The sequence below is a fragment of the Aulonocara stuartgranti genome (genome assembly GCF_965226115.1).
Source record: "Aulonocara stuartgranti genome assembly, chromosome: 7".
NCBI classification, from domain to species: domain Eukaryota; kingdom Metazoa; phylum Chordata; class Actinopteri; order Cichliformes; family Cichlidae; genus Aulonocara; species Aulonocara stuartgranti.
Genome location: NC_138945.1, coordinates 30,811,263 through 30,835,977, shown reverse-complemented (window position 1 = coordinate 30,835,977; position 24,715 = coordinate 30,811,263). Strand labels below are relative to the sequence as shown.

The 24,715-nt window shown below is 38.8% G+C and overlaps 1 protein-coding gene across 1 annotated transcript; it reads right to left on the bottom strand.

The window, feature by feature from the left end:
* Window positions 1–19,126: 19,126 nt before the first annotated feature.
* Window positions 19,127–20,985, bottom strand: LOC309712154 (uncharacterized protein). The gene is made up of 2 exons (XM_082542776.1): window positions 20,579–20,985; window positions 19,127–19,690 (listed from the first exon to the last, which is right to left on the bottom strand). The coding sequence occupies exons 1-2, from the start codon at window positions 20,836–20,838 to the stop codon at window positions 19,420–19,422; spliced, it is 531 nt and encodes a 176-aa protein (XP_082398902.1). The 5' UTR covers window positions 20,839–20,985; the 3' UTR covers window positions 19,127–19,419.
* Between the last annotated feature and the right edge of the window lie 3,730 nt (window positions 20,986–24,715).

The window sequence follows — 24,715 nt, the reverse complement described above, 5'->3', positions numbered from 1 at the left end:
AGAGGCCCTTTACAGATCTGGCACACATACGAAACCACAAGCATACACATGCACATGCACACACTGGAAAACCACATTGACATGCCCACACACATATACACACGTTTAACACCCGCATCACACACACACATCCCACTCCTGTAATTATACAGCCGTTTTATCCCTTTTCTTTGCCCTCTTATATTGAGCAACTCTGCCAGCTCTGCCTTCACAGAACTCTTTTATTAGCATACTGCCATAATCACAGCTCAGCGCTTTATAGTGTGTATTAATGGCATTGCTGCATCGTTGTACTGGCATATGGTTAGTGTCTTGCTGACACCACAGTCTTATGAATGTCACCAGGAGAGAATCCCGTTTTCTGCAGGAGAGGAGAGGAGGGACAAAACAGATAAAGAAAAGCTAACTGAGGTGAGATTTATGAGGAATATGAGCGATGGAGGGGTGAGTTTTGATGAGAGGTTAATACGTGAAAAAAAGGGAAGGAGAAGTGGTAAGATTAGGAATGACAGGGGAGCAGAGGTATTAATACATAAGGAAAAGATAAAGAGAGAAGTGGAGAGGAATGTCATCTTGGATAACAATATAAGACTGGATAAGAAAAGGGGCAGTGGAAAATGGAAAGTATGCAAGAAATGACAGTTAAATGAAACCCCAAGTAGTGGAAAAATGGTGATTCCCTTTGTCAAAGGGTAACACCCTTCCATTGCCTTAATGCAGTATAAGGAAGTGAGGAGGACAACTGAATAAAAGTACATGAGTGAAAGCGCATACACGTCTCTGTTATCCATAAAGATTTTTTATCCATATACACCTTATAAAATGACTTGTAAAATTAGCTTCAAGTTAAGCCAAATGAAGAAGCAACTTAATTTCCATTATTTCTTTACTGGCAGTAAGGTTAGTTCCTCTGCAAAGTCTTGGTACATAGGATGTATGCAAGTCTGAGAGAAGTCAAGCCTTCTGGTCAGTTGATTTTTTTAACATCGGGAAAAAGGACATCTTTGATGTTTGTAATCACATTTGCAAATGATACATTTTGAAAGAAAAGTATTATGATTGTACCAAAACATATTTGTGAGATACAGAAAAGCAAATAACTGGTAAATAACTCATTTACCAGTTTTACACACTTTTTCATTTCTTAAAAACAACAAAAAAAAAACCCCAAAACAAAACAGCAAACCAGCAATGCTGAAGTTTTCATTGAAAAGGAGTCACTATAACCCTAGCTCTGGACTTCTTTTGTTTTTTAATGGAAGAAACAATGGAAACATTTTTTTAAAAATATAATATACTTGTGAAAAACTACAAAACATGGACTAGCTGTCAAATCATTTGCAAAAATACATCCTGAAGGTTATTATTTTACAGCTAACATAATACTCTATGCAGATATGTCTCCTTCTCTTCTCTTCTCTTGTCTTATTGAAGTCCTTTGTGTTATAAAGCTGAACTATTGAGAAATAAAGAGCTGCTACCAGAAGAACACACATGTACCTTAGTGTTCCTCTGTATATCTAAACAGCTGTAGAAACACAGAGGCTGCAGATACTTGGAGTGACAACATAATGGATACACCCAATTCTAGGTAGAATCAGGTTTTGAAGTTATGTACTTAAATGTGCTTAAATCAGAAAAAAAGAGTGAACAACTTCAACAAGAGCCAGATTCTGATGGCTCTACCATTGGGTCTGAACATTTCTAAAGTAGTATGGATCTTGTGGGATTTCTTATGCAGTTATTAGTGCCTACCAACAAAAAAGTGGCATTGGCTCCCAAGGTTGATTGTTGCATCTGAGAACCTAAGGGTTACCAATGTAGTCAAACTTGTGTGTGTTTGTCAGTGGCATATTTACAAATCAAACTTAGAAAATAAATCAGCTATACATTACACATATTTGACAGAATTCATGGATTCTCTGGTTTTCTGTTAAATCCATGTCCTGTCACGTTCTTTCATATTCCCATTAAGAGACATAATAAACATTTATCACTAAATACTAATTCCAAATCTTTTTTCCTGCCATGTCACATAACATAGAAACTTAAGTGCACAAGCTAATACAACTCCCTAGCAGGACCTGCTGTGGTAATCAAGACATGTCACGCTGTCAACTCACACTGATTAAAATTTTCCACGAGAAGAATAGAGTGGGGGCTTAATACTAAATGTGTGCCCTAGGTAATTTAAATGCAATTTACATGTAGACTATTTAATTTCAATATAATTTATGTTGGGTCTGAGGCTCCTGTGGGGGGGTTACGCCTGCAGGGATACAGCCCACACATGTACTTCCATGATTGCTTACTTTTTGTGTGTAGCTCCCTTCCACTATCTCAACGCCACTAGCCCTTAGTAGAGTGTATGTGTGTGTGTGTGTGCGTGTGTGTGTGCTTTTATGTCCACAGCTTTCTCTTCTCTTCCCAAAGCGCAGTTAAAATGGGTTTCTCTGCAGAAGGCTATTCATGTTCAGTCTCAGAGCTTAACTCATTTCAAAGTTCAACACATTAAAAAAAAGGATAATAAACTGTTATGTTTCATCTCAGCAAATAAAATGACCATTAATGGCGGCTGCTACTCTGGTTGAGATGGGTTGGACATGTGCAAAGGAGGAATGGAGGATATATTGGACAAAGGATGTTAAAGATGGGACTGCAAGGTAAGATGATATGAGGAGGACCACGGAGAAGATTCACGGATGCAGTGAAGGACAACATGCAGAGGGCTAGTGTGGTAAGTGTGGTAAGGACAGGGTGAAATTGAGGCAGATGATCCGCTGGGTGACCCTTAAAGAAGCAGCCAAAAGGAGGAGAAAAAGAAGACATAAAAAAGATGACAAATGGAGATAAAACTGGAAAACAATCAGAGAGTAGCACCCTGCTGCACTGTCAGTCTGTAAACTGCCCTGTTAATCCTAAGCCATTTTGCCAAGAGTCAGAAAACAAAGGAATCAAGAAAACCAACCAATAAATTGTTCTTTTTTTTCTCTGTAAGTAAGGTAGCTTGGCCATAGAGCTTTGTTATTTTTTAACTGCCAGTCAGCAAAACAGCCGACTATAGCCCTATACAATAAGTTAGTCAATCAGTCAGTTTTTCAGTTCATTAAGTCAGATCGGAGCTGTCAGATTGAAGCTGTCTGGTTAAATAACTCTCTTTACACCTCATTTCTCCTCTCTAATTCAGAGCCAACAAGGACACAGACCAAGTTGGGTCAGAAAAGAAGGTGATAAATTTTTTGTTTTTTAAGTCACCTGACAATAATATTACTTATTATGTTATTTTCTGCTTACATATAACTAAATTGCCTTTAATTGCATAATTTATACGATTTGCTAGTTAGATGCGTAGCATTTTTTTAAAGAAAAATAAGAAATCTGATGATCTTAACCTGAGCTCATCAGAAAGTATCTCAGCGTGAGGGTGGCTGCCAAGAAGCCTTTCTTACACTTAAAATATAAAGCACATTTTACAGCAATACAACTGAAAAAAAGAAAGCCTGATTAACTAGTAAGAAGTTATGCCCCAGGAAAACACATTCTTGATTATAAGCCACAAACTTTCTGCTATATACAGTTAGCAGTTTGATAACTCACAAGGAACTATTTTCTTTGACCTTTACAAATTTTTGCACTCAGCAGCAACTCAGCAAACTCTCTTCACTTCCTCACTCATCGTCCTCGACTTTCACCCTTTTAAAAAAAATTGTTTGTGTTGTTTTCTTGCTTGTGTTGCTTTTATTCTTCATCCTCTCCTTATGGTTTGTTGTTTAACGAATTCTATTCAAGTATTAGTACATTAGAAGAAAACTTTCTTGTCAGAACTATGTGAGTGCATTTATTCTTCTGTGCCTACTCTTCTGTGCAGACATTCTTTAGTGTCTAAATGAAACAAAATAGCTATGCAGAACTGAAACAAATCTTAATCACTGATCCCTTTTGTGGGAGTACAGATACACACCACATTCATGTAAGACATAGGCACAGTAATTTCTCCACTTTGGCATGCAGCACACATCCACAACCATAGGGAATTTCACCCCTCTTCTCAGTATAACTGATTATACCTCTATCAGTCTACTGAATCTCAATCTCTCTCATTTGTGTCAAATTGCATCTTCAAATACTGACTTAATGAGCCTGTCAAGTCCTTCTTTTGACCCATTTTGCTAAAGGAAAGGACGTTGCCTAATAATTATGCACACCTGATATAGGGTGTTGATGTCATTAGATCACACCCCTTCTCATTACAGAGATGCACATCACCTAATATGCTTAACGGTAATTGGTAGTAGGCTTTCGAGCCTATACAGCTTGGAGTAGAACAACATGCATGAAGAGGATGATGTGGACAAAATACTCATTTGCCTAATAATTCTGCACTCCCTGTACTGCACTGGCTAGCTTAGCATCTTGGAAACTCAGAAAAGAAACAAGAGGTCAGCAGTCTGAAATGTTTCAGTTCAAAACCCTGTTAGTTCAGTATTTTAATTGCAATAGGTGGATGTTTTGTACTGACAGAAATGAAGATATGGGAGAAATTATCATCATTATCACCATCACGGAAACAAATGTTTAACTTTTTCACACTTTTTTTTTGGCTTGTCATAACAGTGCACTTGCTCTCCTTCTGTAGATAAAACAAAACAACATAGGCGTAAAAGAAAAGAAGAAGATGCAGTTACTACTACATAGCGGTAATTGTGATTAATGTACCATTACTTATAAAGCTGCCTACCTTCACCATGTTTGTTTTGGAAATGAAATGTAACTACATTTTTGCTCTGATTCTTAAAGTACTGCTTTTAGCTGTCCAGTTATCAGATTACAAATTGAGCATGAAAGTTGCAGAGGTTTCTGTGTATCTTTTGGAAATTGTTTAATAGTTTTGGGGAAACATTGACCAAGAAAGCATTGTAGACCATACTCAGGGGTTAAATTCAAACTTACAGATATGGTTTGTCTAAAGACATTTTTTTTTTACCTACTTCTATAAATGTACTTATCAATATGATTTTTTCTTGTGCAAATTAAATTTACCATTTATGTAAGTTAGAATTAATTAAATTTCAGTAACAGTAATTCTTTTTTGTTTGTTTGTTTTGAGGGGGGGGGGGGGGGGGTCCACATAACACATTCCCTTGAGAAAAATAAATAAATAATTAATGAATAAATTTTTTCATCTTTATGAATCAATAAGATTATTGTCTTGGAAATTCTAAGAAATAAAAGCATGAGTTCTTGAGCAAAAACAATGAATAATTTGTACACTGAGTGATGGTCCTTGCCCAAATATCATTTTATACTATATCCTGTCCTGTCGCTTGACCTGTTGGCTGTTGACCTGTGCTAGCCATGATTCCATAACGGCTCAAGGGCTGTTATTCTGTAGCTGACTGTGACCCTGAATAAAAAGTACTTTCTACTACATCTCACTACATCTTTCCTTCTCCTTCACTATCTAATGTTTTACTTTTATCGTTCCGTTGTGGTCATGGTAAAGTAACCAAAGAGAGATCAAGACGATAAAAACAAAGGACACGCACACTCACACACAACTTTCACTTTTTAAAATTTGTTTACCCTTTATTTACACAGTTTGTCCCATTGAGACTCAATGTCTCAGAGAGACCTGAGAGGCCTGTTTCAGGCAAAAAATATGGCAATTAAAAAAGGTTGTACTTTCTATTACAGTTCAGGTAATAAAGCGGTAATAGTAGGGTAACAAGGCCAAAACAAGCAGAGTTGGGGAGTAACGGAATACATGTACCGCCGTTACGTATTTAAAATACAAAATATGAGTAACTGTATTCCGTTACAGTTACCGTTTAAAAAGGTGGTATTTAGAATACAGTTACTTTGTTGAAATAAATGGAATACACGGCGGTCCTCTGTAATTTTGGTCATTCCACGCCGCGCATTGCGGCTCAAAACCCAAACAAAACACGCGAGAAGAGGCTGTAAAAAAAAAAAAAAAAAAAAAAAAAAAAAAGCGTCCTGTTGGTGGCGTTAGTCAAACAATGGAGCCGGAGCCAGCCGGAGCCAGCCAACAGAGTCAGCAGTGCACGTTGGGCAGGAATGCGTTTCAGAGTTGGAAGTTCCAACAACATTTCATATTCAAAGAAGAAAGGGATGGGCGGAATTTCACAGTGCAATGCAAACTCTGCTTGCCAGCGAAGAAGATGCTCTCTGCGTCAAAAGACTCCACCTCCAACCTAAGAAAACATCTGAAAGTAAGTTATTTTAAAAAAAACTAAAGTTAACATACTGCAAATATTTTATTTTAGTTGTGGTAGCTACCTAGGCTATGTGCCACTTCAGTAGCTTCGATATAATATTGCTGTGATTTTAGCTAACATTGTTAGCTGGCATTAGCTAACGTTAGTTCATCGACGGGTAAACTTGATGGATAGCATTAACGAGCTGTAAATTATGGTGTGCAGTTGTGAAACCCATCCCAAAATGATTAACAGTAGGGTGGACATTAAGGTTGGGCGAGATTAAAAATTTTTCCAACCGACAATCGTCAGTCAAACGATAACCAACATAATCGTGCAGGTGACTTGTTAATGGGCGGAGCAATGTAATAATGCACGGACTGATTTGCGCATTTAGAACATAAATAGAAAGTTTAGTTTGGGGGGGATATTTTTTCTTTTTTTCTTGTTGGAGTTTCTGTATTAACATAGCTACTTTTTGGATTATTCATTTATTTATTCGAGATGCACCAAATTGCACAAAAAACATAACTTTACCTCTGATATTTTTTTATGGTCGCTGGAAGTGACATTTTGGTCGAGTATCTAAGACATAAACACTGGAACACAGTTAAAGTGGAAAAAGAAGTCAGTTCCTTTGTATCCCTCCCCACCATTGTGGTTTGTTTATTTAAATTAAATGGGTTTTTTTTCCTGAAGATAGACTACTGCTTTTCTTTCATTCTGTTATGAGTTTGAGTAAATGAATCGCTGCATTTGTTTATGCCGTTAAAACACCACTATTATATTTTCCATTGACTGCTTCTCTTACCTTCAACCAACATTATTATTATTATTATTATACTTACTCATGGGCAAAAAAAATAAAAAAATTCCTCTTGTAAAAACAATCGGCGAAAGGCTCAACTTATTGTTGATAGTCGAGATATTCGTCCAGTTGCCCAACCTTTTTGCAGTGATCTCAAATACAAAACAATTTCTTCATCAGTAATATTTTATTTTTTGGTTGGTCTCTCTCTTTTTTTTTTTTTTTTTTCCAGAGGATGCATCCCAGGGTTATACACAGTTTACCCAAAGCAAATACATCGGATCATGTTGATGATGGCAAAGACACAGCCCCTCCTCCTCTCAAACAAGCCATCCTTAGCACTCCAGCCATCACCCAAAGGAGAGTAAATTCCTTGATATTTGACTTCATAGTCAATGAAGTGCAGCCCTTTTCTACCGTTGAGAACACCTCATTCCGTAAGATGGTTGAAGGACTAAGTGGGGGCAGGAGTCCTGTTTTCAGAAAAACATTGATGACTCACATTGAGAAAACCTTTCCAAAAATGAAGGAAGCAATAACTGAAATTCTTCTACATACTCAAAATGTGTGCACAACAGCAGATATCTGGACTGCGCATCACAGAAGTTTTATTGGCATTACATGTCACTGGGTCGAGTCAGACACATTGGATCGCAAGTCTGCTGCACTGGCATGTGAGAGGATAAGAGGCCATCACACTTATGATGTTATTGCCGCCAAAATAAGTCAGGTTCATGCTGAATTCCAAATCCAAGGCAAGGTTAGTGCTACAGTCACAGACAATGGGAGCAATTTTGTAAAAGCTTTCAATGAATATGGAGATTAAGAAACAGAAGATGATCTGGAAGACACAGATGATGTACAATTTAATGATGTCACTACAGTACTTGAGGAGGAGCAAGAACACGAGGAGGTGAACTTCTTTTTGCCACCACACCATCGATGTGCTGCACACACACTAAATCTCATTGCCACGACTGACCTTGATAAAGCTGCTTCACAGCAGGGTGTTTCCAGAAAATTATATAGGAGTGCAAAGGCAAAATGTGCAGCCATCTGGAATAAGGCTCATCGCTCATCAGGTGCTTCTGATGTAATTGAAGAAATTGCCCAAATGAGATGTGTTGTACCTTCAGTGACTAGGTGGAGCTCAGAATACCATGCAATCGAGAAGCTAATGAATCTACCTGAAAGTCAGCTCAATGAAATCTGTGAACAACTGAAGGTGGCAAAACTGCATCCTCAAGAGACAGTGTTTCTCAAAGAGTATGCAGCCATTCTGAAACCACTTGCCTACTCAGTCAACCTGCTCCAGGGGGAAAAGAACTGCTATTTCGGATAAAAAAAATGTTAAGGAAAGACTGTGCTTTTTTTATTATCTTTAAGAAGACAAAACAGCTTATACAAACATACCCAAGTCTTTGCTCCTCTATATTACATATATTATCTTAAGTTGGGCCTAACAGTTAATTGGTAAAGAAAAACAAACAAGGATTTGCAGGATGTGATAGCAACATTCATGTAGTTGTAAAAAGCATGACAATATATTAAGTATTCCAAAGTATTCAGAATACGTTACTCACATTGAGTAACTTAACGGAATACGTTACAAAATACATTTTGGGGCATGTATTCTGTATTCTGTACTGGAATACATTTTAAAAGTAACCTTCCCAACACTGAAAACAAGAACATAATAATGTGGTCATTTCTAAGCTATTACTACTCAATTACCAAAGTAATAACCACTTAATGTCCAAGTAGCAACAGTGGTTACAGTTAAGTAATATTATTCTGAAATGTATGTAATTTGATAATAAGTGTCCCAAAACTGTAATTATGTAATACTATAATAATGTGAAAATATAGCTTGGCTATAGTAGGGTAATAAGGCAGAAAAAGACAATAATAATAATAATAATATGTTAATTTTTAACTTATTACCATTCAATTAGCTGTGGTAGTTTAAGTATGATAAGCACGAAACAGAGCTGCAAAGAGCTGGCTGCCAGTAGGTGGCAGACTGCAGCCTACTGGGAGTCTGCATGTTCTATTTTATCCGTGCATAGAGGCAAATAAGAAATAGGATACCAACTACTAATTTTAGCCACCATTTGTCTTCTCCGTGGCTTGCCTCGTAGACCCATGCTTGCATAAACGAAGGAGGACTGTGTCTCTTGTACTTATTAACTTATACCACACACAATCAACTTACACCACTGACATAGTAGCTAACAGTAGGTTAGTAGCTAACAGTGACTTGGCTACTAATACTTACAGTAGTTATAAAGATTATGGTTGCATAAAAGTAAGTTTGTTGTGAAATTTGCTGACCATTATTATCGTAAATATGGAAATAAATATGAGAAGTGGGCTACTGGAACAAGAAGGCATCGGTGGGCAAGTACTATTACAACGTTATTACTAGCTAAATAATAAATAATAAAATAGCTAAAAATGATCCCTACATGTGGTCAAGAATAGTGGACTTCCCATATAAGAACGTAACATCACAGCAACACAAATACACAAAAACCTACAAACACTTTTTGTTTGTGTGTGTATATGAAAAATACTTTGTATTCTTATATTTCACATGTGCAAACAAAGTATGAATGAATTATACTCAAAAATGGGAAAATTAATGCAGTATCGCATGTCTGAACTCAGCACATTGCATTTTTTGGGAAAGAATGTGCAATTTGCAAAAAAAGGGGGAAAATTCAGAAAACATGGACTTATATAATGCATTTACAAAATATAGAACACAAATCCATAAATGACTTTCAAACAGAGAAAGTTTGGAAGTCACAAATATTTGCATTACCGTATTTTCACGACCATAAGGCGCACTGTGCTAAAAGGCCCAGTCTCAGTTATGTGTGCCCTTACTGTATTTAACACACACATAAGGCGCACTGGACCATAGGGCGCATACAAGTAGCGTATGCGTATTTAAAAATAAAGCGGGAGCAAACCTGAATTCGGTACCTTACTCACATTTCTATTGCCGGTAATCGTCATCATCAACAACACACAAGCATACAAGTGTGCATATTTAAAAATAAAGCAGGAGCAAAACTGAGTTTGGTACTCACATTTTTATTACGGTACCAATAATCGTCATCATCAACAACACACAAGCATACAAGTGTGCGTATTTAAAAATAAAGCAGGAGCAAAACAAAGTTTGGTACTCACATTTTTATCATCAATCAAACCCATCGAAGTCCTCATCCTCTGTGTCTGAATTGAACAGCTGCGCTAAATCTCCATCAAACATGCCAGGTTCACTTTCTTCACCGTCAGAGTCACTTTCCGTGCCGTGCGGCTCCTCGGAAACGATGCCGGCTTTTGCGAAAGCTCGAACAACAGTGCCAGCAGACATGTTAGCCCAAGCATCTACAATCCATTGGCAAATTGTGGCGTAACTCACCGGGTGCTGCCTTCCACTCTTAGTGAAACTGTGGTCTCCACCGGTCATCCATCGCTCCCAGGCCGCTCGCAGCCTTACTTTGAACGGGCGGTTCACACCGATGTCCAGCGGTTGGAGTTCCTTTGTCAGGCCTCCCGGAATGACAGCAAGCTCACAGTTCACTTGCTTCACAAGTTTTTTCACATCGGCTGTGAGATGGGCACGCATAGAGTCACAGATCAACAGCGATGGTGATGCGTGGAAAAAACCACCTGGTCTCCTTACATACACCTCCCTCAGCCACTCTTTCATCATTTCCTCATCCATCCAGCCCTTTTCATTTGCCTTAATGATGATTTCTGCTGGAAACTTCTCTTTAGGCAAAGTCTTTCGCTTAAAAATCACCATAGGCGGCAGTTTCTGTCCATTAGCATGGCAGCCAAGCACAACAGTAAAAGAAGACTTTTCATACCCCGTTGTGCGTATCGCTACCGTGCTGGTCCCCTTCTTCTCCACAGTGTGACTCACCGGGATGTCAAAAGTGAGCGGGACCTCGTCCATGTTTGTGATGTGGCTGGGCTGGATGTTTTTGTCGCCGATGTGTTTGCTGCAGTAGGAGCGGAAGATGGCCAGCTTTTCCTTATACCGTAATCCGCTGGAAGTTGCTGCGCTACCGTAGTCCTGGTCCGGATGGAAAAATGGCACCGTTTCATAAAACGAAAGCACCAAGACGGACCTCCTTGGAAATGTTCAATGTTCATCTCTTCAGCTAGTGAAACTGCTTTTAGCCGAATGGTGACCGTCGAAACGCTTCTCCCGCTCGCTCTTTGCTCGATGATCCACCGCTCGAGTCTTTCCTCCAACTCGGGCCACCTCGCCTTATGTCCGCGGAAACTCAGCTGCGTTTTCTTGACCTGCCGGAGCTTGTTTTCCAGCTTCCTCCATTTGCGAACCATCGATTCGTTAATCTTAAGTTCTCTCGCCGCTGCTCGATTTCCATGTTCCTCCGCGTAGCTGATGGCCTTCAGTTTAAACTGTGCTTCGTAAGCGTGTCTCTTTGCCATTTTCAGGGTTGTTAAAACAACGATGTCCTGCATAATGCACATACCTGTTCTTTTATACAGGTATGTGCGATTGTCCCGGTATATACGATCAACGCCCACACTTCACCCTTTAACGTTCTCATGGTGTTCTCTACTACGTCCTCCTTACAACACATAGGGCGCACCGCGCTATAGGGCGCGCCGCACTTTTTGAAGAAAATCTAAGACTTTTAAGTGCGCCTTATGGTCGTGAAAATACGGTACATTGCATTGATTGACAGTTATCCACAAGACGTTGTGGGGATATGATGCAAACAAATAGCTCCCGCTAACACTGAAATTGTGCATGAACTATGTGAAAAAGAATAGCAGGTGAAGTTACTTATGAAGACCTGTAGTCTGCACATGGAGCATTATTGTGAAAATACAGCACTTGATTTTATACTATCTGACCCGTAAAAATGCGGAAAGAACAATCGTCATACAGTTCTAGCACCTTAAAAAAAATAATTTAAGTCTACATTTCAAATATATTGCATATTACATCAAACAAACTCGATCCATAATGACAACAAAAGTACTGTTCTGATATATCTGACCAATTGTATTGAAATGTTTTTGTTTTTTCGTGTTTTTTTCATGGGTTTTTTTTGACTGTCCCGTTTGGTTCTTTTGCCATTAGAATTATTGTCTAAAGGCGAAGAAAGATGCCCAACGGATTTACTTTACCAAATGGACCATCCCAGCCTTGCCTTAATGATCTATTTGATTCACCTTTTATTGTTTATTTTATTTTTTATTTTCACTTGTTAGATATTGGACAGACTTGAATGAGGAAAAGAATAGGGAGAAAGAAAGAGGGAAAGAAAAACAGCAGAGAAGAGGGACGGGGATAAAGGGCAAAAAACAAAAACCAACAAAATAAGCAGACAAAAAAAATACATATATCAATCACCTGGATCACCTGTTGAGAAAGAAAGAAGAAAAAAACAAAATACTAAATATTAAACATTATTGTGCAGCATGCAAGATCGACAGCACAGTGTGCTTTGAGGTAGGAGCCAAAAAGGGTGTAGTTTGTGTGTGTGATCATCCGTGTGTACACCTGTGAGCATGAATGCGCTTGTTTTTAAAAGGTTCCTTCATGTAATGATCTGCATGTGGGGAGCCACAGCCTCGTCCACCAGGGCATGAAGCAGGTATGGAGGAGATCAAAACTTTAGACATCCAGAGGCCCTCAGAGCACAAGAGACCAAGGAAGACTAACAGAGGGGCAACCGCGCCACTGTCCCAGAAAGAGCTGAGGAGAGCCCCAGATGAGGGGTCACTCAGCAGCCGCGGAGTAGAAGCCGGGGGGAGTTGCAGTGACGTGCCCGTGAGCTCCGCCGGCAGCCAGCTGTGCCTGAGTGACCAAGCCCCAGGCCAAGAGGCTGAGGGCACCCCACCCCCAAAGTGGCCCGAGCGAGCCCCAGGCTCCAGGCCCCGACAAGCAGCCACCAAGGAGTGAGCCGGTGGGTACCTGGACGCCGATCCCCGGACACAAAGAACCACCAACACACTGATGTCTTGTTTTTATTTCATGTTATTATGTTGGGTAGTATTACATTTTATCGGAAATGAAAGAGGAAATAGAAAAAGAACAAACAGCTGTCATGAGAATTTTAATTACTCTTTAATGTTGCGCATTAGTGAAAGACGGCATTATTAGGTTATGTGTCAGAGTCAGAAAAATATGAGCACTTGCATATGTGTATAACACATTGTGTTGAGTTATAGCCCTTATTATGACGCCCCAAATGCCACATTGTCACCATTGAGAGTTTCCTTTTCCCACCCCGTTGATTTATAATGGAGATACACAGTTAAATACCTAAGGACAAATTGTCAGTCTTCTGCCAGCAGCATGAACAGTTTGCAGTAGAAGGCCATAAACTGGATTTATGCTAGGAATGTTGCTGAAAGTGAGGAAGATGAAATGACACAGTGAGCAATGTCTATAAAGCTGCACGTATGTTACCTTATTGAGCATTTTGTAGCATTTTCTGACTTGTCCTGTATTGAAGAATGAATTTATGATCTGTGGGTTTTGTTTTGGGATTCCGGGGGTTTGTTAAACTTTTTCAATGTTCAGGTTATTGATATTATCTGTTTGCTGTTCTTAGTAGCATCTGTTGTCTGTTCTTGAATTTTCATTTATTTATAGCATTTGCGTTTCTTATAATTTGCATTTCTTCCTGTTGTATTACTGTCTCATCCTTCTGTGTAAATTCCTCTAGGTTTAGCTAATTCATGTGTAACACTGATGTGTTTCAAATACTCTAAGATCAAAAGGTACTTCACCCAAATTTGATGCAAAAGAGCTCAATGATTTGGACCAGTAGGTTCGGCTACATACAAGAGAGGCAAACTGAATGAGACTCTGGCAACTGTGAGTTTTGAAAAATGCCGGCTTTGTATTTTCCTCACCCAGAAAACAAAAGAAAAGAAAATATGACAAACATACAAAACATTACGAATAAAAGTGTCTCTTTTTGGTACCAGTATTTTCCTCAGTGACAACCCTGTGGCACAATCACAGTAATCACTTTAAAAAAAGAAACCTTACCTGGATGCACCCTTCTAAATGTACAAATTCACTTTCAAAATGAACCACAATCTCAATTAGTAAGATCCAAATGGCAACATTTGTTTGCAACTTCATATACTTTGTTAACAAATTGCAACAACCATTAAGCTGGAAAAGTGGATCCAACCGCCCACACCCACTTCCCTTCCTGTTCGTGGGATGTATAGAGTCCGTAAAAAGTCCTTAAAATAAACTGTCCGTAAGTCCAGGGGGATGTGTGTGAAGAAGGGGAACAACAAGTTCAAAGTGGCATGGTGTGTTTCTGTTTTGTTGCAGCTGGCACTCTGGCCTACCACAGAGTGTGGTAGGCCAGAGTGCTTTTGAAAATATGTGGTGTCTTGATAAACTGAGCAGATATTTGAGGTTTACACAGCTACATTCTCGCCTGAAAATGTTAAACGTTTATTTTGTGACCCAGAAAGAATAATAAGAGTAATATTAAAACTAACTAGCTGCCGCCATTGTTGGAAACTGAGCTGGGCTGCGCTATGAATTCTGGGACAGAGCTTCTTCTTCTTCGCGTTTAACGGCAGCTGGCATCTTTGTACATGCAGTGCTGCCATCTTCTGTTTCAGTCTGTTATTACACTCTTAAATTCTACTACTTATTCAAGCATCTTTTGTGATCTTACAAAGCTTCAAACGACGCGTCGACTGTTAAATCAGTCGTCGATGATTTTGATAGTCGATGTAATCGTGACTAGTCGACTAATCGTGGCAGCCCTATCCATAACCAACCTTCAGCGATTCCTGTATGGATGCCCCTTAAAAATGGTCTTGTCAAGTTGCTGAATAGATGGCGACAAAAAGATGCTCATTTATGTGTAAATTTGAAGTATAAAAGTGTATCCCCTCTAAGCATATTTTAAGGGTTTATTCCTGTTGATCTTGGATGGATCCATCACAGCTAAAGAAAAACAGACCAATCATTCTTTCAACATACTCACTTTCATAAACCAACAGAGACTTTTATAGGAAATTTCTCGAAAGTAATCATTGATGCCACAGTAACAAGGTGTATTGCATTTATTTTCAACTGGTGAAAAGTTGAAAAGACAACTTTTCATCATTCACATTTTAACAAAATTGAGGTGGTGTGTTTTTGTGAACATCTTTTCAAAGCCTTAAAAAACACGTTTTGAATCTTTTAACTTTTACCCACATCTGTGGTCACAAATGATAAAATCTCTTTTAATAAGGTCTCTGGGTTGGGTAAGCTTAAATGTCAATTGTCTGTGTAGAAACTGACGTGACGTTGATCGAGCAAAAGCTGAAGGTGTTAAAAAAAGTTATGCTGGGACACTGTGACAAAAATCAGACCGTGCACCAGGTTTCCAGTGTTCTGAGCCCTCATCTGCAGCAAACTCTGCAGTTCCAGCACTTTCAAAAATAACATGTCCTTAATGACCTCACTCCCACACACCTCACTCCCTGCCTTTCTTCTTCACTTTACATTTGAACTCTATTAGGCTAATATTTATGCCTGTTTAACATGAAAGCCTCTGCCGCTCTCCAAAAGTGACATCAATTTTCTTTTTGTGCAAACTGAAATTTGGGCCAAGCTAGTAACTCAAGAAACCCATGTCTTGGATTCATGATTCACTCGGACTATTCATTCATTTTGTATCTCCTCTCGTAGACACATTCATCTAAGACTGTTTGCAAAGCTGTTTCATTGTGACAGTAATACCAATATGCCCCTTTGGCACTGTGTATAAACATTTTCATGTCAAATATGCCACTTTCCAGTTGTAATAAATAAGAGTGGCAGTAGGCAACAAAATTGACGTGGAACACATTTCTACTTTCAGTACAAATGTAGCACAAATCTATACACACACACACAAACACTCATATAAGGCAACAGGAGTACGGTGCTACACAGCACCAACTAGGGAATCATTATGTAATATACCATATATCAAAGTCACCCCTTGAGCGACTTCAGGGATAATTGATACAACAAAGGATCACACTGCCTGAGCCATAGGAGTCACCCAGAGTAGCTCCTAAATCACTGCAAGTCAGCATGACACATTATGGCTACTTTTGCTTTGCTGTGTGCCATTTGATATAATTTAAAGGAGTGGCAGATTTACAAAGTTTCTCTGAAAACTGTTTATTCACAGCTGGGGCTATATTTCTATTAGGCGCATATGTGTGTATCTGGCACAACAAAGCCACAAAATAATAATCTCACAGTATGATGACAGTTAAGAAGACATTACATAGTGCCTATTCAAGGAATTTTAAATACCCATACATAATAATATGTACTGCTCACACCGCAGAAAGTAGGATATAAATGTACTGGTGAAAACATGAGCAGTTATTTACCATAGAAAGTCGCTAATTTTTCCAATATAACATGACATTCAGTACATGCTGAGCTGTGATAATCGGTGATAATTACACTCAATTTTATTTGACAGGAGACAATAGCCTGGACAGGAACAACGCAATGAATACTATTTCTTTTAAATCAGAAGACTGTGTTTCTATAAAATTGACTTAAAGCATAAACATTATTTAACAGATGAATAAGGTTTTTTATGCTTTCGTGTTTATATATATAGGATAGTTATCTGTCTCTGTCTTACCCAATAACAAACTGGCAGCCTGTCCAGGGTGCACCCCTTCTTCTTGCCCTATGACAGCTGTGATAGGCTCAAGCCCCACTGCTACCCTGAGTTGAATAAGGGAAAGAAAGTGGATGGATGAATGGTTTGGTCTACTTAAAATAAAAAGTTCATAATGTCAAGGAGCAATCTCAAGTGAAGCACTGCATGAATTTAATTTAGAGAGCTGAGATACAGACATCTTTTGCAGGCAGAAATCCTGTTGATTTTCCTGCAAGTTCAGAGGTAAGGATAACAGTAACTGAACACAGCAAATTAAATATTTAAGGAATTCAAGAGAGGTTATAGAGCAAGGATGAGCAAGCGAAAAAGAAATTGCTTCCTGACATCTTTACCTCATGTGTTATGAAACTCTACCCAAGATCCTGGTTTAAAACAGATACATGATGCTTAATTATTATTGATAACACATATTAAGGTCCCTATGAAGGACACTGAAGGTAAAGTTCAGAACAACACACAGCACCTTATTCCAAAATGTTGACAGAAGCAGACAGATAACTGGAACACTGTCGAAATTCAAAACACCAGGTTGACCATGTTCAGAGGCCACTGAAGCCACCAAACCGATGCAGGCACACCAACCTGATTGTCAGAAATTACAAGAGAGAAGAAGTGCAGCTTTGCAAAACACGACTATCTGGTGAGTCAGGAAATAAACTTATTTATTTATTTATTCGCTCTGTCAAACTGACTTTGATGTGTCAGTCTGTCCTTGAGTGTTTACACTTTACGGTGTGTTCACACCGAACGCGATGGACGCGAATAGAGCGTCAGGTTTACATGTAAAGTCAATGGAAAGGCGCGATGACGCGCGATTGCGGGTCCCGCGAAAATTCGGAAGCAGATTTGCGTCGCGAAAACGCCAAAATGCGTGAAACGCGCGTCAGTGTAGCGCGTCTGGCGCGTTTGACTCGCGAATAAAACCACGCGCGTGAGTTTTTGTGTTGCATTTTGTGCATACGCGCGTTTCGCGTCTACCGCTCGAGTTGGAAAAATCTGAACTCCAGCGTCAAATCGCGCCGCGACAACCAATCAGGAGCCTGGTGACGTGGCTGTTACCTAGGTCAAAGGGGCAGATCCAGCCAAAGCCTTTCATACTTCAATGGAGGGGAAGGCTAATCAATGCAGTAGCAAACAACTGGGAGCTGTACAACACCAGCTGCTTTCAGTACCGAGACAGGAATAAAAAGGACCGAGCTTGGAGGAAGATATGTGAAGAGATCGGGCAACCTGGTAAGTTCATTCATTTCTCTTTTGAAAGTTTTCACTGACCCGGGGAAGCCGCACAAAAGCTAGCAAGCCACCGCTATTTTCCCACTGACGTACAAATACCGTTCTGCTTTTATGCATGTTGTCATTTAGGAATATATTTTATTGTTTATTAATAAACAGCACACAGTGGTCCCGCTGTTCATCCGTCACTGCTTTGCTTTTTCGCTGATTTTTTATTGCACAGTACAGCATTGCATTCTGCAGCCTGATTGACAAATCTCCTGCGCTTGCCAAATTTATCACGTTTGGTTTTGATAACCATCGCGTCCAATAGAAAAAACAGCACAAAAACACCCATAACTATGAGCCTCATTCGGAAATAGACACCTGCACCGTGAGGGAAAAAGGCGCACGAAAGTGGCGGGCAGATGAAGACAAACCGCGGCATAATAATACTTTTACGTTTTGCAATCTACAAAGGTTTGCACTTTGAGAATCAATTGTGAGAACTGTGACCAGGGGCTAGTTATTCTGAGAACCCCTGCAATAAATGAGGGACCACTGTCTACTCTACGATTATTATATCCAACCTGTTAACATTTAATACTGTATTGATAGAACCAACTGATTCTGCAGCAGAGCATCCCCAGTCCCTGAGCTCCTGCTGCTGCACCCACAGATATGTACAGCAAGCACTGATACCTTTTTAGTCGGTGGGATTCCCTTGTGATCACCTTTACTAAATATCTACAACCAATCTGATTATATCCTGTTATTGTTTTTTTTTTTTTCAATGTTGAAATTAAAATCTAGTAGCAGCCTTCTCATTTCTTTGTGTTTTGTGCTGTTTTACAGGCCCACAGAGGAGGACGGCTCCAAGGCAGATGAGGGACGGGTCCCAGGACGGTCCATCGGCGGTGGAGCTGGCCACCCTGGAGTCCCTGAAGAGGCCACACCAGTCTCCAATGGAGCATTTCCTCCTCAGCCTTGTTCCTGCTCTGGAGAGCAGCTGGTCCTTTTTATTCCTGTCTCTCTGTAAATTCTTATATTTTATATATTTATGTTTAATGTTTTTCTGTTTGAGACTTTTAATATTATTTCAAATAAATGTTTATAATGACTAATGTCTCAGTTCTACTACACAGCAAATGTTGGCACACAACTTGACACATGTAGAATTTATTTCATATTATACTAATGACAAAATATACTGATACAGTGGGATGCAGAAGTTTGGGCAACCTTGTTAATAGACATTTTCCTGTATAAATCGTTGGTTGTTACAATAAAAAATGTCAGTTAAATATCATACAGGAGACACACACAGTGATATTTGAGAAGTGAAAAGAAGTTTACTGGATTTACAGAAAGTGTGCAATAATTGTTTAAACAAAATCAAGCAGGTGCATCAATTTGGGCACCACAAAAAAGAAATGAAATGAATATTTAGTGTATATCAATGTGTGTGTCTCCTATATGATATATGGGGTGCCTTTGTCTGGATGTGCTTCCCATCCAGAGCTGCACAGCACAGAGGAAAGTTCCAGCGCTCCTGGAATCCCTCTGTGATGGACCGCCAGTCTCCAGGTGAAGGCACAGCCATGAAGTCGTCCACTAGACAGTCCCAGATGGACGTCGCTGCCTGGGGGGTGATCTGGCTCACCGTGGACACACCGACTCTGAAACTGAACGCGATGGTCCTGAAGGAGTCCCCGGTGACAAGGAACCTGGACAAAATTGTTCAAAATCAGTATTATGTGTACTGCAGTTACAAAATACATTATTCAAATTCCAAAATACTTTTGTGATGTCAGATTTAAATCACAAAACTTAAATCTTACATAAAACATTTTGTAATTATAAGGATAATTACAAAATGTATATTAGATAATATCTAAAACAGTTGTGTTTTGTTTTAACTTTAACATATCATAATTTGATTGGTAGCAACTTTCACAACTACAGTGAGCCAATCACTCATAATTCCTAAACATGTCAATCAGGTAGGAATGAAGTGAGACATTAATAGAAATAAAGAGTTGTATGTTGACATGTAGCCCTTTCCTTGCTTAAATCATTAATATTTTTGAAAAATTAATCTGTGATAAGACAGCTTATCAAGATAGAACCATGTAACTAGAGATGAACCAAACTGTTCACAGTTTTATCTAACTCTGTTTTAATAAAGGCTGTGACCCCTGCTATAGAGTCTGACAGCTGCAGGGATTATATACAAATATTCAACTATCCCAGAATCAAACCAGGTCTAAATAAAAAGGAGTGAGTATCACTACAAAGGTTAACTCAGTGGTCCTAATGCTACAGTTTGATATCAGCAAACAGCGAGCGCATACATTGATGTGACACCACAGCCATGCTATCATGCAAACACTGATAACAGCATAAATCGAATTAAATCGGGACTTGATGAGAGCTTCTGAGTATCACTAGAAATATTATAAAGAGTCGTCTCTGTACCACAGTTTGCTTTCAGTAAACACCGACAGCATTCACTGTTAGCATAGCACATCCATGTTAGCAGTGTATAACTGGATGGATTAGCATATTAGCACAGATATCAATAAAGGACTACCGTATTAAATAGTTTTACTAACCTCAGGCAGACGGACAGGCGCTCTGCAGGTGGGATTGAGCGTCTGTAGTTGGTGTCTAGGCGGGCGATGCTGGGACCGACGAGGGAAAGCAGGTCCTCAAACTGGCCGACGGTGATAGCGCTGGAATCGGCCGTCATCCAGGCGCAGCTCCTGGAGCAAGTGGTGAAACTCACCAAACTGCTCATGCCTCTGGAGGACCTGATGGACCCAGGTACGGCGAGGACATCTTTTACGCTGCTGCTCTGCTCTCCACAGTACATAGAGAAGGGAGACTCTCTCTTCAAGCGCTAGCTCGATAGCTGCCATCTTGCAAAGATACCGGTCTGGCACAACTCCCTCCCACATTCCTCCCACATTTCCGGTTGACGCGCGATGGATTTTTCTTGGACACGCGTTGAGACGCCAATGTACACGCGTCAAATTAGGGGCGTTTGGGGCGTTTTATTCGCGTCCATCGCGTTCGGTGTGAACACACCGTTAGAGCTACGCAGAGTTAAGGTTTGTGCTTGTGATTAATGGAAGATTACCATCACAGTTTAAAGAAAACAACTTTAGAGGCTGTTAGAAAAAACAGATAAATCTCAGGTCATATCCTTTGTCCTTCCATCTATTCACTTCCTTTTTTTATCACTTTTTCTGGCTATACAGCAAGAACCTACTCCTTTCTGCAGTGAAAATAAAAAATGAAATGTATTTACTTATTCAGATACCTTATACTATTTTTTTAAGGCAAGATTAGTAGATCATTGCACTGGCTAAGCAGATGACAGGTCTTTTGGACTGCAATCAAAATAGCTCAATAAATGATCCTTTTTATGCAAGTCATACTGCCTCAGCACCTTCATTTAGAACGCAATTAAGTTTCTGACACCTGAATGGAGGACATTATAATGGCTAAGATGAGCTGACATTTTAAAGATATCACTACTTTGGGAAATGAAAGATATTCTCATGTTAAAAAAAGAGACAGGAAGTAAAAGCAAGAAAACTGATAAATAAAATATTCTTAAGTGTAATTACACCATGCCTCATGACTGAGTGATATGCCACTCTTTTTGTCTGAGTGAAGCAACCATTTTCAGCCTGCTTTCACCTGGATATCTTATAATTATCAGTTGAAGTGGCTGGCTGTAAACACACTGCTGACTACACTATTTTGAGTGTCCTCTATATTCCTTTCTGTTCCAGCTCCACCATCTTCCCCTCCCACTCTCTTTTAGACACTGCCTGCATTTTCTCAATAAATAATCTGCCTCCATTAGCCATGAATGAATAATGGCTATATTTAAGGGGCTATGGGAAAGCAACATCTTTTTTGTTCCACCTGTTAAAGGTTGAAACAGAAATATTTCTGTGGGAACTGTCAAGATGTAGCAAAACTAAGTTTAACATTCATTTGCCATTTTAAAGTGCTTTGAATCCAAGAACAGCAGTAGTTTCCAAGTCACAGTAGTGTTTGCTTTTTTAGCTATTAGTCACAAGGATTTACTTCGTTTTCTTCATTTTATGTATCTATTCCATACAAAGAAGTCTTAGGGCCACATTAAGAAAAAAAATGTTATTGATCATTTTGAGAATAAAGCTGAAATTTCAAGATTAAAGTTGTGATTCTATTTTGAGAAAAAATTCAAAATGTGGAGATTACAGTTGTTGTTTCAAGACAAACTGCAACAGCTGAGTTATCTCTGAGTTAGTGAAATTGTACCTCAGAATCGGAGAGATATGATTTCTCTTTCAGCACAAACCCAATTGTAGTGACAAGCATAAGGAGTAAAGCGAAGATGGTCAAGGAAGCTACATCTAGTCAGATTGAAAAACACACAAACTTGGAACAGGGGATTTGTGCAAAATGAAATGGCTGGTAATGGACAGATACAAGGTTATCAATGGTTACACCCTCATGCAATAAAGAGGATGAATGTTGTATCAGAAAACAGCTGATCAGCTTGTTTCACTCATCTAACTCATCTAAACAAGGCATTTTGTAGAATTTTGTAGAGACTATATATAAAGCAAATGTGACTATTTGTCTTGAATGAAATTCCACTGTGGGCACCGAGTCAGAACAGTGTGTGTGAAATACAACAACATCAACAAAAAAACCAAACAACAAATGCTCAGCTTCACTTTAGTATTTTTTGTTTTGGTTTAATGGATATAGCTGAATTACTGCTTCATAAATACCCTCAAATAAATACTACTTTATATATTCTCTATCATGATATTTTGCTTTGTGTTTTTGTGGTTTTTTTGTTTGTTTTTTCATTTCCCTTTAGTACTTCCCCCATTAGGCCGGGCTTTTGTTTTTTATGTTCTAACCTCATAATAGTATTGATGACCTGCTAAAACCCTTTGTGATACTGTTGCCATATCAATAGACTCAGTATTGTGTGGGGTTAATGAGTACACATTCACTTTGACCCTTAAAGTGTTTAGCTTAACTACACAGATACAATACACACACTCATCACTCACATGAACACACAAATGTGGCAGCACTTTCATTGATGATAAGTGTGTGCCTAGGGTATTTTACAGCAGCACATCTATTAATCAGTTTAAATACAAAAACCCAGATGAAAATAAAAGAAATATGCACAGCTTGAGTTTGACCAAAGGGCATCATGCTGAGTTATTCCCTAGAGTTTATTACTGTAGGAGCCATATTAATCAATACATAAACACAGTCGCCTGCTGGTGAAGGGGAATGAATCAAGACCATTAGGTGTTTATGTGTGCACATGGATTTGATGCATTGGTTTTATATTGAGGCTGCAATGTAATTTCTTTTAACAATAATGAGTTACATTTGATAGTTTTACACATTTGTTACTGCAAGCTTAGCAGTTTTTTGTTACTGTGCTTAGCTCTCGTCTACGACTCAACCTCATCTAATTTAGATAAACAGTGGGGTGTAACACATAATGTTAATGTTTTTCATTTCATAATTATGATGAAAACAAGTTAATGACCGTGTAGACAAAAATACAGTGTATAAAAGGATTTGGTCTTTATTATTCAGATCCTATCCAGGAAGATTCTGTCAGAATGCAAGCACAGAAGCTACAACTTTAGTGTAACATTAGAAAAAATATTCCAGTATCACAGAAATTGACTTATCAATTAGTGCTTGTTGTACTTTATGTCAGGGGCTTTACTAAAAAACAAAGCAGCGAAGATTTTCCCCCAAATTAACAGTATGCTACTTGTAAACAGGATTTGATTTTTTTTTCCTTTTTTGACCAGCTTTAAAGACAGTTTAATTTTATCAGTCTTGGCACTAAACTGAGTGGGGGTAGAAATTAGTGTTACTGAGGCATTTATCTCCCGCTTGCTATTTTTAAATACACTGTGTGCATAGTGTATATATTTGCATTTATAACAGATGCAAATATACACACTTGGTATTAAGTAAAACATTTTTTTTTTCGTTTGTCCGAACAAATGGATAAAATAATCTTTTATTTGTCTACTTTAGAACAATTCAACTCTGACTGCTAAGAGGCATGTCATCCCCTCTAAACTTTGCAGTGTTACAAATTGTGAGTTATTCCCTCAAGCAAAGTCTGCAGGATTCTGGAGCTCTGGAAAGTTTTCAGAGAGTGCTCTAAAAGTCCATGGGAGCCCCAAGCTGTTTCAAGTTTTGCACAGGTATTCTTTTGGTTCATATCTCCTGACCTGTGAAGTGGACATGTCAGTGATAAACTGACACTTAAGCTGTTACAGTTTTTCTCCATTGGTTTGGCTCATTTCTTGAAACAGAAATTACATTCTCAAAATAACATGGACAAACCTCCAAACCTCTTGGCAAATGTTCACAACAGAATGGCATTTCTCATTCATTTTATCAAATGGAAAATGCCTTAGTACATGTCTCAATTGTCTCAGTGCATCTTTGCAAATGATTAAGTACAAGTAGCCTACAGTTATACAGTTAGCCCACATTTAGCACATTTTCCAAATGAATAGATCTTGTAGATCTAAACTGATTAGTTGATTCTCAGTCTAATGATCATTCCCTCCAAAACATGTCAGCATGATTTCATTGTATAAGTACTCGCATGCACAACTGTCTGTTCAATTGTCAAAATTGGTCAAGAACATAATACCATGAATACCATATATGAACTTCTTTGA